At 38.8% G+C, this 13,897-nt stretch overlaps 2 protein-coding genes across 2 annotated transcripts; both read right to left on the reverse strand.

Annotated features, from left to right (window-relative positions):
• Positions 1 to 10: 10 nt before the first annotated feature.
• LOC137749571 (ATP-dependent zinc metalloprotease FTSH 2, chloroplastic-like) lies at positions 11 to 3,783 on the reverse strand. Its single transcript, XM_068489690.1, has 4 exons — positions 3,645 to 3,783; positions 1,124 to 2,628; positions 770 to 1,010; positions 11 to 624 (listed from the first exon to the last, which is right to left on the reverse strand). The coding sequence occupies exons 2-4, from the start codon at positions 2,626 to 2,628 to the stop codon at positions 286 to 288; spliced, it is 2,085 nt and encodes a 694-aa protein (XP_068345791.1). The 5' UTR covers positions 3,645 to 3,783; the 3' UTR covers positions 11 to 285.
• Positions 3,784 to 12,604: 8,821 nt separating this feature from the next.
• On the reverse strand, positions 12,605 to 13,891 carry LOC137709397 (uncharacterized). The gene is made up of 3 exons (XM_068448490.1): positions 13,644 to 13,891; positions 13,485 to 13,564; positions 12,605 to 13,258 (listed from the first exon to the last, which is right to left on the reverse strand). Exons 1-3 carry the CDS (start codon positions 13,809 to 13,811, stop codon positions 12,832 to 12,834), a joined length of 675 nt encoding a protein of 224 aa, XP_068304591.1. The 5' UTR covers positions 13,812 to 13,891; the 3' UTR covers positions 12,605 to 12,831.
• Between the last annotated feature and the right edge of the window lie 6 nt (positions 13,892 to 13,897).

Consider the following 13,897-nt stretch of genomic DNA (forward strand, 5'->3'; position numbering starts at 1 on the left):
AGGAAAGGGATCAGTAAAGATCGAACTTGCATCAAAATGCACATACATAATTATTTTTCGTCATTGTAGTAAGCGCCATCTGCCTGTCTTCAATGGAGTTTACAAATTCCAGAAGTAGAGATTAAAAATCAGGAGGGACTTTCACAGAAGAAACCAAAGGCCCAAGTATATTTGGTCATCACATTACAACACTTTACATGTGATTTAAAAAAATAACAGCTTTTATACATTTTTACCAGTTATAGAAGTTTAGCCGAGTGTTGATGACGGTATGAGTTACACTATCTAAACAGCCACTGGTGATGGAACTGCAGCAGGGATCCGGTTTTCAACTGGGATTTCAACGAATTCGGACAAGATTGCCCGGAATTCATCTCCGGTCATTGTTTCCTTCTCAAGAAGGACCTCCACGATCTTGTCAATGGCTTCGCGGTTGTTTCTTATGTGGGTCAACGCAATCTCATATGCTTCATCCGATAATCTCTTAATAGCTAAATCAATGTCTTCAGCAAGCTTTTCTGACATTGAGTTCCTTGCCATCATTCTCATAATGACGTCACCGCTCTGAGACGCGTCCATCAATGACCACGGTCCAATATCAGACATTCCGAAGGTGGTAACCATCTGCAACAATGCCAATTAAGTTTCTCAGTATGACAGAGCTAATAGTTTCATGTCATGTCACATTTAATAACACCAAGGTTCACAGTAATCTGTGTCATCTGACAGTTTAAATTTCTATGAGAAGATAACGAATAAGTTCAATTACCTGTTTGGCCAAACCAGTGATCTGCTGCAAATCACCAGCTGCACCTGTTGTCACCTCAGGCTCACCAAAGATCACTTCCTCTGCAGCTCTACCACCAAGCCCGCCAACAATTCTTGCAAATAGTTGCTGCTTGGAGATCAAGGTAGGATCATCTGCAGGAATAAACCATGTAAGACCCCGAGCCTGACCACGAGGGACTAATGTCACCTTTTGGACAGCATCATGCCCTGGAGTCAATGTCCTGCATTGAGGAGAATACAAATCATTATTCGGGTTATTTAGGTTTCTGTTTCCACAATTTTAGTTATTTGAGCTTCATAAGAACAACCAATAAAAGACTAAATTATCACTTACCCACAGATGGCGTGTCCAACTTCATGATATGCCACCAGACTTTTACTCTTTCCATCTGTCATTACTGTTCCTTCCATTCCAGCCACTATTCTATCAATTGAATCATCAATCTCCTTAGATGAAATTGCTGACTTCCCACGTCGACCAGCCAATATAGCTGCTTCATTAAGGAGGTTTGCAAGATCTGCCCCACTGAAGCCAGGTGTCCTCATGGCTACAACATCAAGAGAAACAGTTCCATCAAACTTCTTATTGCTAGCATGAACCTTTAAGATCTCTGTTCTTCCTCGTATGTCTGGGACATCAACAGACACCTGCCTGTCAAACCGGCCAGGCCTCAATAAGGCAGAGTCAAGAATATCTGCCCTGTTAGTTGCTGCAACCACGATGATACCAGTGTTGCCCTCAAAACCATCCATTTCTGTCAAAAGCTGATTAAGGGTTTGTTCCCTTTCATCATTCCCTCCACCAATTCCAGTTCCTCTTTGCCGTCCAACAGCGTCAATTTCATCAACAAAAACAATGCAAGGTGCATTCTCCTTAGCCTTCTTAAAAAGATCACGAACTCGAGAAGCACCAACACCAACAAACATTTCAACAAACTCAGAACCTGAGATGGAGAAAAATGGAACACCAGCTTCACCAGCAATTGCCTTTGCTAGTAGAGTCTTTCCAGTTCCAGGAGGGCCAACAAGAAGAACCCCTTTAGGAATTCGAGCCCCAACAGCTGTGAACCTCTCAGGCTTCTTTAAGAATTCAACCACCTCCACGAAATCTTGCTTGGCTTCATCTACCCCAGCAACATCATCGAATGTCACTCCGGTGTTTGGTTCCATTTGGAACTTGGCTTTAGATTGACCAAATTGTAAAGGAAATCCAGGCCCACCTGGACCACCCATGCCTCCGGATGAACGCCTTGAGAGTAGGAACAAGCCCCCAATTAAAATTAGTGGGAAAGCAAGATTTCCGATCAGATTAAATAAAAGAGAGCCTGAGTCTTCTTGAGCATTATGTGCTGCAAAGTCGATGTTCTTTTCCCTGAACTTCTGGAGGAGCTCTTGGCTTAGTCCCGGAAGTTGAACACGAACTCGCTGCAATCGGTTCCCTAACTCAGGAGAAACAGCCTCAACAATAGCTATGGTTCCATTCTCAAACAAATCAACTTTAGTTACCCTGCCCTTGTCCAGATACTCCAAGAACCTGGAATAAGACATCCTTGAAGAAGAGACACCTTGATCATCGGCGGCCAAAGCATTCCCCGCTCCAAGTAAAGCTGGTGCTCCTATTCCCACATTCCCAAGCAACAACTTCAGAAAGCCTCTTCTTCCCTCGTTTTGCCTTTGGTCTAGTGACGCCTTTGTGAGAACTGTTTTTGTCACTTTACCCAATGATGGAAGAGCTGAAGGGTGCAAGAGATGCCTGCCACAAAAGTCCTTGCTCAAATTTGTCTTAGTACTGCGGGTAGATAACCCATTCCCCACAAGGCATGCTGATGATGCTGCCATCTGTAAGTACGATAACAAAAGGCACTTGCAAGTTTATATGCCAAATCACAGATTACTGGAAACAAAATTGAGTAATTCAACAACCTATGCAGAAGAACAAAAGATCAGAGTATAAAGGAAATATGAGATCAGCTTAATATTTGATTGCATCTCAGTCCCGAAAAAAGTTGCTCAAACAGATAATTACTTTTTCAACAGGAGATAAGGGATTGTTTGGCATTTAACTTGAAAACAATTTATAGTTCCAAAAACGATGAATCTAGCTAAAATACTCGGAACTCATTAGTTTCAAAAACAAAAAAATTGGATTCAAGACGGATACCAAGCAGGGCCTAAATTTATCGAATCTCAATTCATACCATCCTAATGATCTTAAGCCAAAAATGTCACATAAATAAACATTACAAATTAGAGCAATTCAACATTTAACAGAACAAGATGAATGAACATCAAGATCTTCACTCATACTGCAACAGTGAAGCAACTTCTACCGCCTTTTTACCCAACACATGCAATTCTTTTCAGTTAATTTTTTTTCAGAAAATCCATTCAACCAAAAGCAAAAAATAAAAAATAAAAAGCAATCAGGTGACGTGAACTGATGGAGTGTTTCCAAAGACGCAAGTTTCTGGTTCAATAAATTCACAAAATAATGCAAATAAAAACTTGATCATTAAAAAATCATAGCTTTCTTCAAGAAGCAAGCACCCAGTTGACATTTACAGCAGCAAAAAATCCCATTGAGGAAATGCACATCAAACACATGTCTGGATTTCGTTTGTTTTCCAAGTACAAGTACGAAGACACAGATACAAAAATACACAGAGCAGAACCACAAGTGGTGGATTGCCCCGATGGTTAGGATTTTCTTCTTCAACCTACTGCGTCCCGAGTTCAAAGCCCCTCTCTTCCTTAGTGTAGTTTAGCGTAAAATATCGATTGAAATTAAAGAAATACAGTACAGAGTAAATAAAACTATGGAGGATCGGCAGCAGAAGAGGGAGAGAAGCACGTACCTTTGAAAAATGGGGGATTTTTGTGAGGGAGAGGATGGGGATTTTAGGAAGGGGCGAGCAAGATAAATAGCTCCAATGAATGGGGATGCCAAATGGGATTTTTGAAGAAGCGGATGTGGTTTCAGAGCAGCGTACGTGGCTTATCTTTAGTGAGTAGGAGGACTTAGAAGTCGTTTTAAGTTTTTTACTTTTTTATTTTATTTTTTCATAGGCTGGGGATCTGAAAAAAGCACGTCACTCAAGTTTAGCAAATATGATTAGGGATGGGCATGGTTCGGTTCGGTTCGGTTTGGTTTCATCATTAAATTGGAATCGGAATCGAAACATTTCAACGATTCGGTTCATGACGGGTTATGGTTCGGTTCATGCTGGTTTATGGTTCTAACCAAAATTATATATATGTTTTTTCTAATTTTCTACTTCTAATACCAAACACATATTTCAACCACAAATTCAAGTAAATTTGAGTTTCCATTACTAGATCTACAAGATTTGTGACCGGAAAATAGAAAATGTGCGTATAAATATAAATCAAAAGATAAAAAGGCTCATATCAAGACCAAAGTGTAAGATCTTAAACTAAAACTAAAATGTACATAATGCATAATATATTGGAAATAATGGAGAAAAATAATGTAGGGGGAGAAAAGTGATAAAACAACAAAGGAGGGGGAGAGAAGTGAAAGAAAAATATTGAGCTTATGCACATGATCTTCTTGGAAAAATGTCTTATTTATATAAAAATAATAATAAAACAATAATTTATATTAAAAGCGGTTTGGTTCGGTTCCTTCGGTTCTTAATATTTCCAAATTGGAACCGGAACCGGTTGAAATGGTTCGATTCAGTTTTTGTTCTGATTTTAACCTTTTTTGGTCAATGCGGTTACAATTTTTTTTTGTCACGGTTCGATTCAGTTTTCCGGTTTTGCGATTTTTATGCCCACTCCTAAATATGACAATAACGCTTTACAGTAACGGCAAAAAAAAAAATTATGTTTATGTGTTCTGGTACGAGTTTAATTCTTATTGATTATTTGCTCTTAATGATTAATTTTTTAATTCACTAATATTATTATTTGTTAAAAAAAAAAAAAAAACTCTTTAACAAAAATTAAAATAGAGAGCACGTCACTCCCTTCAATTACCACATGTGGACTGGACACAATCAGAGATTCAAACCTTTTTACTAACATTTTCTCACTCTCCAACTATCCTTCTTGTTGTAGTGGTGCTTGTCTACTTCAACTCAAGAGGATCTTCGCCCAGACCTTTTTTTGTACGAACGTATGAATTTATGTTACTTTCAATTATATTTTGATATTTATCGAGAAAATAAATAATTAATCAAGATTTTACACGAATTTAAATTAATTCTTCCGCCATGCTAAGCAAGGAAATATATCACGCATGCCAAATAAGAAAATATATCAAGTCATGCCAAGAATAATCCTTTAAACTCAACACCTACCAAGCTCACATGACCCAATACATGTGGTTGTGACCCAATACATGTGGTTGCACATGGCTTGCTAGAGTGGTTGATGTGTGAAAGGTTACAAAGGTCCACAAGGCCCATGTAAACTCTTCAATAATGGAAACTTTGGTCTATTTGGGAGCACTAGAGTCCAAGCCCATTACTTGGAGTAACAAATGCCAGGTGAGCAAATTGAAGAAAGTTGAGGTTCCACCATAAAACCAATTGGCAATACGAGGAGTAGCCCAACCTCTTATAAGCCCATGTAAGGTCTTTCCTCTCATCAATGTGTCATCAATGTGGGACTCATTCTCAACACAAATGAGATACTTTTCAACACCTTATTTGACAGTAACCTAACCTCAACAACCTATCGCCTCATTCCTACACTAAGACATATGTTTTCCGTGAACCTTTTTAACCATGTCATCCTTTATATATAAAACAATTCTATAATCATGTGTTTTATGTGTTGGAAACAAGCTATTTCAGACACCTCGTATCCCTAAGTAGTCTCCGGCACACCATTTTACCCAACAAATTTAAGAGAGTCTTCACCCTCTATAAAAGCAAGTCAATATCATATAAATGGGGGAGGAGGATACCACGCTCAGCAAGCAAAGGAGAAGAACCTCTTTTTCCAGCTACCGAAAATCTTTCTCTTGTTTATTGCAAGCTTCCTACACCAACCACAAGTCTAGCCTCAAGCTTCCCACTGTTCTGCCTCCAACTTTTCCCCCCCTAGCTACTGTAAAACCTCCCAGCAAGCTATAACCTCAACTATTTTTCTCACATTCTCATCCTTGAAACCTTAATCTCCACTGCCAAATATCTCTTCAAACATTTCTTCTGAAACCAAATCATACACTCTTATTGGCTAAACTTTTGGGTCTCAAGCTCTTATGCTAAGCCTAATTATTCTAATGTCTAGTATTTGTTCAAAGTTGAACAATCTTACTAAAGCCATTAGAAATACTTCATCAGCACCAAAATATTTGGCGTAACATCAAATCAAGCACTTAAGAGCTGCTAGAAGAACAACAAATCATTTCCTAGGACTTGTTTTTCCTTCGAATGTTTTGGGCCTATTTTTCAATAACTCATAAATAGGGGACATAAAGGCTTCATCCACCTTCTTACAATACAAGTCCACCAAACCTACGACTGAAAAAACCCAACAATTTCTTATTTGGAAATAAGGTTTCATTGTAATTTTTTTAATTGAAATTAGTTCCTAAACAAGTTTTTAAATTTTTAGTTTTTAAAAAGTTGCCACTTAGTACTACAATCTAATGTTATTCATCTTCACTTGTAAGTCAGAGGTCGTAGGCCATCTCCAACCGAAGGGTCCAGAAGGCCGAAAATAGCCCGAAAATATTCTCCAACCGAGGGCTAGGCCAAAGGGCTCGTGGGACACATAGGGCAAAAAAGAGTCAAAGGGCCAACCGGTAGGCCTAACCCAGCCAATCCCGGGCCAGGCCGAATTTTGAATGCAACGATAACATACTGACGTCAGCTAACTGTTATATTTGATTTTTTTTATTATTTTACAAATTTAAAAATTCTATTTTTTCCCTATAACTTCCTAAGCCATTAAACAACATTAAATAACATTAAGTCATATGAAACAACATTAAACAATATTAAACAACATAAAAATTATACAACATTAAAAAAAAAACATTTAACAACATGAAATTTAAACAACATTTTTAACAACATAAAATTTAAACACCTACTCCATGCTTCTTTTGGCCCAAAGATGTGCAACCCGATCCTATTGTAGGTACTTATTTGTGGCATGAGAACTTATTATCCTATAACGCCTCAATACTTATTTAAAGAGATATTACCAATTTTTTGATTCAAAGGCAAATTAGGTCCATCATATATTTTTGCACAAACCCTTCTTGACCTATTTGGATTCTCTTGGTTGTCATCAGACTCTCCATCAATATACCAATCTCGCTCATCCTCCACAATCATGTCATGTAATATGATAGACATCATGATAGAGTTCAAATTTTCTCGACTCCACTCTTTTGCTGATTCGTTGATGATCTTCCACCGTACTTGTAGAATACCGAAATCTTTCTCAACATCTTTCAGGTATGCCTCTTGTTGTAAGGTAAACCACTTTTCGACATCATTCGCAGGGTTTGGAATTGCTTGGACAAATGTCGCCCACTTTGGGTAGATGTCATTTGCCAAGTAATACCCCATATTGTACTGACAGTAATTGATGTAGTAGTCAAGTTTAGGTGATTTACCTTCCGTCAGGTTATTGAAGATGGGTGAACGCTCAAGAACTGTAATGTCATTTTGGGATCTAGGGACTCCAAAGAAAGCATGCTAGATCCATGTGTCATACGAGGCAACTGCCTCTAACACAATAGTTAACTTTCTCGACCTTCTGTTAAAGCCTTCTTGCCATCTGGTGGGACAGTTCTTCCAATTCCAATGCATGCAATCTAATGACCCTATCATACCCGAAAACCCACGGTCTTCAACTTTGCGAATGAGCCGATCTAGATCTTCTTGATTTGGCTCACGGAGGTACTCCTCTTTGTAAAGCTAAACAATTATGTTATAGAATTCAGCAAGAGTATCAAGGCATGTAGACTCAGACATACCATATGTTTCATCCATCGAATCAGCTAGGGAGCCATAAGCCATCATTCGTAGTGCAATAGTAACCTTTTGATGAGGTGAGAAACCAGAGCTGTTTGTTGTGTCTAGCTTCTGTCGAAAATATGGATTGACCTGCTAGACATCATGAAGTAAACGCTCAGAAACATGGCGCCTCATCCGGAAGTGACGTCTGAAATCCTCTTTAGTGTACACCGAGTTGGGGTTGAAATAGTTGTTCATTTGATTGGCATGCGTGATCGCTCTGTTTCGTGGTTTGTAAGAGCGACCAGCAACATAGCCACCCCATTGAGCTTGTTCCTCAATTGGTTAACACACCATGACCGTAGCCATGGTTACCATATATTGTGTGTTGCACCATGCTTCATCTTCTTCATCAGACTCCTCATATTCTCGTCTTATCTGCGCCCATTTTTCTTCCAATTTGGAATTGGATGAAGACCCCCAGTTGGAATTCGAAAAGGATTCAAAGTTGGAATTCATTGCAAACTTGAATTCAAAGGTATGTGAATTATAGCCCAATATCCACCCTATTTATAGCCCAAAAAAATTCAAATCCAACGGCTAGCTAACGTCAGTTACCGTTGGATTTGAATTTCTTTTTTCAACCAAATTTTTTTTTTAAATATTAAAAAATTCTCATTTTTTCCTTTAAATTTAAGTTGTTGTAACTTTTAAATTAAAATAATCAATTATGTTTGGCCCTTGGTTGGAGATGGTTTTTTGTCACAAGGCTATGTTTAGCCTATGGCCCTCTTGACACACCCCAACCGAGATCAAGGCATGCTGGCCGTCACGTAAAAGTAACGTAGCCATGTGCACAGTGCGGAAGCTAAAAATAATAATAATAAAAGTACGAATAAATAAAAACCTAGCTATACACGAAGTAAGAACATACATGTGCAAGCGTAAGTGTGAGAAACAAAGTTCAGAGCACGAAAGACCTAGTGCAGTCTGGGAGAAACAACACTAAATAAACACACCCGAGGGTGGTCCTACATAGGGGTGGAAAAAATTCCCAAAAATCCCGAACCGAACCGAAAAAATCCCGATCCCAAACCAAAAATTTCCCAAACCGAAATTCCCAAAATTTTCGGGATGCTATCCCAAACCGATCCCAAAATTTCGGTATGGGATTCGGGATTGGCTTCTCGATATTTCGGGAATCCCATACCGAACCGAAAATATATAATATTAATTATTATATATATATTATTCTTTTATAATTGATGCTAGTAGTTTCTAATTCATGCTCTGCAACCTGTAATGCCCTACACCTTGCATATTTTTCATGTTTTGTTTGATATTCATGTGGATTTTATTATTGCTGCTGCCATGGCTGATGATTTTAGAAGGCTTGATTCTTTTGTCTCTCAACATATTGCAAAAAGGGTTTAATTAATTTGAATTTTGACTATGATAAAAACAGTCAGGCATGCCAGTGTTCAATTAAATGGTAGTGTGAATGAAATGAAATTCCTAGTTCATGAATGTGTTCTTGAATTATATATTTGAAGAACAATTCATAATTTCATATTTCAATTTGGGATTCCCGATTTGTCCCAAAATCCCGAAAATATTTCGGGATTCCCGAAATTTGGGATTCCCGAAAATTTGGTTTGGGATTGGTCTTCAAATTTCCGTCCCGAAAAATTTTGGTTTGGGATTCGGGATACTAGTTTCGGTATGGTATCCCATACCGAACCACCCCTAGTCCTACACTGGTGATAATATGTCTATAAGCTGGGAAAATCCTTTGGGGAGCCACCAAAAGCGCTAGCCAAACTAGAATCTGGATGGGCGCAAAACAGAAAGCGTGAGTGGGCAAAAACAAAGCTTTTCAAAAACCATTTCATAAACAAAGTTCTAACCCCTCGCCGTAAAACCTGTATACTTCCCAAAAAAAATAGAATATATACATATATACAAATTATGCTCGGAAATATGCCATGCCAAATGCCTCGAAATAAAATGCAAGTACTCAGGTAATGCCAAACAATGCCATGTAATCTGTCAGCCGGAGTCGCCTAACGTGACCTGTACGGCTGAATCTAGAGCTCAAATCTCCATCTCACTAACTATACCTGCACACGAGTTGGAACCACCTAAAGTGGTCTGTACGATAGGACTGGGTGTATAATAAGTACGCTCAAGTGCTACGATCACGTGAAGGCTGGGCGAATAATCGCGGGTCACTTACGAGTCAGAAGCGTGTGGTGCAGGAGGTGAACATCACGTAAAGGACTGTGCCCAACTCTGGGCGGGAGCACTAACACCGGGGGTGCAGGTTATGAGCTCTCTATGCATCTCATATCACCACTAAGCAATAAATATAAACCATAACTTACCTGGCACTTACCTGTGCGTCCGCAGCACCAAACACACATATAGATATGCAACTAATAATGTATAATCAACGGCAAACATAATGCATGACATATAAACGTATAAACATTTCATTTCACTTTTTGGGAAAAACATAAGTATATAGGTATCTACGGAAAACCAAAAGCCCACTCACTGGTATGTAGAAGGGTTGTAACCCCCTTGCCACGAGTGACCGTGCTCGTCCTCGGGATAGGTCTCACCTATATGCGAAACAACTATAATTACGTTAATTTTAAAGCACATAACCAACATTACGAAATAACTTCTCATACAATGCTCAAATGGGGTGTATGAATACACCAACGTGATTTACTCAACCTCACGAACATCCCCATATTTTTAAAATAATTTTTCGATGCTGCACGCGCCCACGCGCAGGCACGTGCCTGGCACACTGACGGCGTCAGTTAACGCCGTCAGGAATATTCCATTAACTCTGACATATTCCATTAACGCCGTTAGGAATATTCTGTCCAAACTAACGGAATATTCCGTCGTCTTCTCAGGCCAAACCGAAAAATAGGGAAATTTTCAAAACTTTGTATCTTCTTCGTTTTTCAACCAAATTTCACAAAATTGGTACCAAAATGAATCTTACAACAAGAGGAACAAATACATACCACTTTCAAGCACTAAAACCCACAGAATCTCACCGGGAAAACACCACCAACTCCGGCCAAACTTGCAACTCACGATCACGACGTCCAAAACCTTCAAACGAACCACCCCGAGCCTCCTAAGGACCTCACCAAGCTTCCTACAAGCTTGAAATTCCAAAAAACACAAGAATTAACGTGTGCATGAACAGTGATCAAATCGAGGGATCCCGAGGTAGACATGAAAACGAAGGTATCCTTACCTGAAATGGGTATGGTTGAACTCCTAAGGACCTCACGAGCACAACTATATAATTTGTTTCCACGATCCGTGAAGATCTCGAGGGTTATGGTGTTGTCCGTACGTAAAGAATAGGAAAGGAAGAGAGAGAGGGGCTCGGGACAGGGATAGGGATGAAGGTGAGTGTGGGGGTGTGTGTGTGGTCCAAACTCCACCAATCAAAACTCAAAAACAACCACAAAACGAAAAAAAACCATACTAGGGGCAAAACCATCATTTCACCCCTATGGTACGAAAAGTCCGGGATGGACTGTCACACCTTTGGCTTCTTGATTGGAGATGGTCAGAAATATGGCCCTGCACTGTTTATTAAAATATTAATTTCTTGTAGGGCTATAGGGCTAAAACGAGCCATCTGGCCTTCCTTCGATTGGAGATGGCCTTAGGTTCGATTCTCGCCAAAGACGAATTTGAACCACATTATTGGTAGCCCATTATGAGACTAAGTTCATCCCTTCTCCCATTAGTGTAGATAATATCATTTATAAACAATAAAAAAAAAGTTGAAAATAAAACGACCCCTAAGAATACAAAATCAATGAGGCGATTGCAGTGTTGGTGCTATTGTCCAGGAAAATGGGGTGTTTCATTTCAAGGTGCTGGTGTGGTTATTCATAACAACCGTGGTGAGTTCATGGCGGCCTATTTACTGTGCTAGCTATGAGGGCAATTGTAGTGATGCTTGAGTTTCAGTTTCCTAGTGATCTGGGGTTTTCAAAAGTAATAACGAAGATGGATTCAAAAGTTGTGGTGGATTTATCAATAGTGATGTAGGTCTGTTGGACGACGGAATGGCTTGTTTGGTACATATGATTGAATTGGAATGAAAAACTCTTAAATTACAAGGTATATTGGTGAATATTTTGGAAAGGATTAACTATGAAAAAATTCATCCCTTCTAATCCAACCATTTTAAGAAGTATTGGAATGAATGTCTTTTCATGAGAATTATGAATTTAGTAGAGGTGGTCATAATTGTATAATTTCTCCAATACCTTTAATTTAGTAGGTTATCCATTTAAATCTAATCATGTGTACCAAATGAGTCTGAATTTAGTATGATTCAAGAGGTTATCCATTCCAATCTAATCACATGTGTCAAACGAACCCGAATTTAGTATGATTCAAGAGATAAGAGCTATATGTATTAGTTCAAGTGTTTTAAAAAACTAGTTTTATGACTCGTCTAGGCGAGGCGGAGTTATGAGGAAAACATTTTTGCCTAGTAGAAGTGGGCTATATACTAGCCTAAACTCTTAGGCTATTGCCTTAAGCGCCTAGGCTACCTGGGCGTATGAATCTTTTTATAAAAATAAAAAAAACAGCCCAAACACAATGCGACGTTTTGGGCAGGGTTTTTTATTTATTATTATTTTTTTTTATAAAATTTATGTTTCCAACTTTTAGTTTCTATTAGTTTATTGTGACTTTATGATGTGAATTAAAAAAAAAAATAATAATAGTCAAATGTTGATTGCTTGACATGTTTGCTTGATTGTTCTACAAAGTATCCTACTATATATATATATATATATATATATATATATATATATTAAGTTGTAATAATAATTTTAGGTACTTGAGGCTGTCCATGAAACACCTTTGTTTCGCTTTTGCCTTTTAAAACATTCACCGGATATTTAACTTAAACTATATTTCAACAACTAAAAATATTATAACTAAACTAGTTCTTGTTACAATAATACTTCTTTGCCGCGACTCGTTAACGCTCTTAATCTAGTGATATTTCTTTTTCTCTGGACGAGGTATTTATTGTTCACTCAGATATGGAGAACCTACATACTGGGCAACGACCATTGCTCTTCACCCAAGGCACAATGCATTCTTCATGAAACATATGCTTACAAGGAGTGAGCATAACCTCTTGTTTGGGCTCAAAGTCATCCAAGCAAATGGTACACCTCTTTTCATCATTCTCCATATCCTTCTCCTTCACAACTGTGTCTCTGTAATACAAGTTCACCCTCTTCGATATTCTCCTCAAAGGATTGTATATCTCTTTCTTCAGCTTCTGCAACGCCCTCTTTTGCTCGTTATGGGTCAATCTGGAGTCTGCTTCAAGTCCAGGGGCGGCCGTATTCCATTGGTTACCGACCATCTGTCTAGTCCTCAGGTCTGCCTGTCGTGCCAAATCATCGCCAAGGACCAGAAAATGAATTCGGGGACCTGGTGCTGCTGCTGAACTGCAAGTTTTTCATCAGTAGAAGGTGAGAGAGGGATAACAAATAAAATGTACGAGTAATGGCTGCGCTCTAAAGAGGCACATTAGCCGTTAGATCATATATGAACTGATGCTAAACCACATACGTATGCGTACTAATCATTTTACTGATATGTGAATCAATGACATGAAAAAAAAAAAAAAAGGAGAAAAATCTGCATGTGAACTGTGATCTCGACTGCGATTACCCTGCTGAGCCAAGAGATCTTGCAACCGCTAGCGTTCCCTCAAATGGTCGCCTTGAATCCGACGCACCTGTTCTGGTTACCTGATTATGCAACCAAAATAGTTTGTGCCATATTCTACACATCGTATCATAAGGAAAAAGGGAAAGAAACTCTACTTACTTGAGTTGCTTGAAAATTATCATAGAAGGGACTACCAGAGATCCCAGAAGCCCATTCACCAAAATCGTCCTCAAAATTCCCGAAGTAGAGATCAAACGGCTCACGATAGGTAAGATGAGGACGAGGAGGAGTAGGAAGAGAATAGGTAGTGTTGGTACTTCTGCTCATGATGGCTACGTTCTGCCTATCTCCGGAGTTTGCACTTCCTATGCAATATTGTTGATGTGTTTTCGGGTTCTGAGAGTTTTTATTCC

Source organism: Pyrus communis, chromosome 11 (assembly GCF_963583255.1).
Source record: "Pyrus communis chromosome 11, drPyrComm1.1, whole genome shotgun sequence".
NCBI lineage: Eukaryota > Viridiplantae > Streptophyta > Magnoliopsida > Rosales > Rosaceae > Pyrus > Pyrus communis.

What these genes read in the sequence shown, in the direction of transcription:
- LOC137709397 (XM_068448490.1), bottom strand. Translation starts at nt 13,811, where the DNA reads ATGAGCAGAAGTACCAACACTACCTATTCTCTTCCTACTCCTCCTCGT. An exon ending in ATAATTTTCAAGCAACTCAA is followed by an intron (nt 13,565 to 13,643) that starts GTAAGTAGAGTT and finishes TTGCATAATCAG; the next exon opens with GTAACCAGAACAGGTGCGTC. An exon ending in AGATCTCTTGGCTCAGCAGG is followed by an intron (nt 13,259 to 13,484) that starts GTAATCGCAGTC and finishes AAAAACTTGCAG; the next exon opens with TTCAGCAGCAGCACCAGGTC.
- LOC137749571 (XM_068489690.1), bottom strand. Translation starts at nt 2,628, where the DNA reads ATGGCAGCATCATCAGCATGCCTTGTGGGGAATGGGTTATCTACCCGC. An exon ending in GTTGGACACGCCATCTGTGG is followed by an intron (nt 1,011 to 1,123) that starts GTAAGTGATAAT and finishes TCCTCAATGCAG; the next exon opens with GACATTGACTCCAGGGCATG. An exon ending in TCACTGGTTTGGCCAAACAG is followed by an intron (nt 625 to 769) that starts GTAATTGAACTT and finishes GCATTGTTGCAG; the next exon opens with ATGGTTACCACCTTCGGAAT.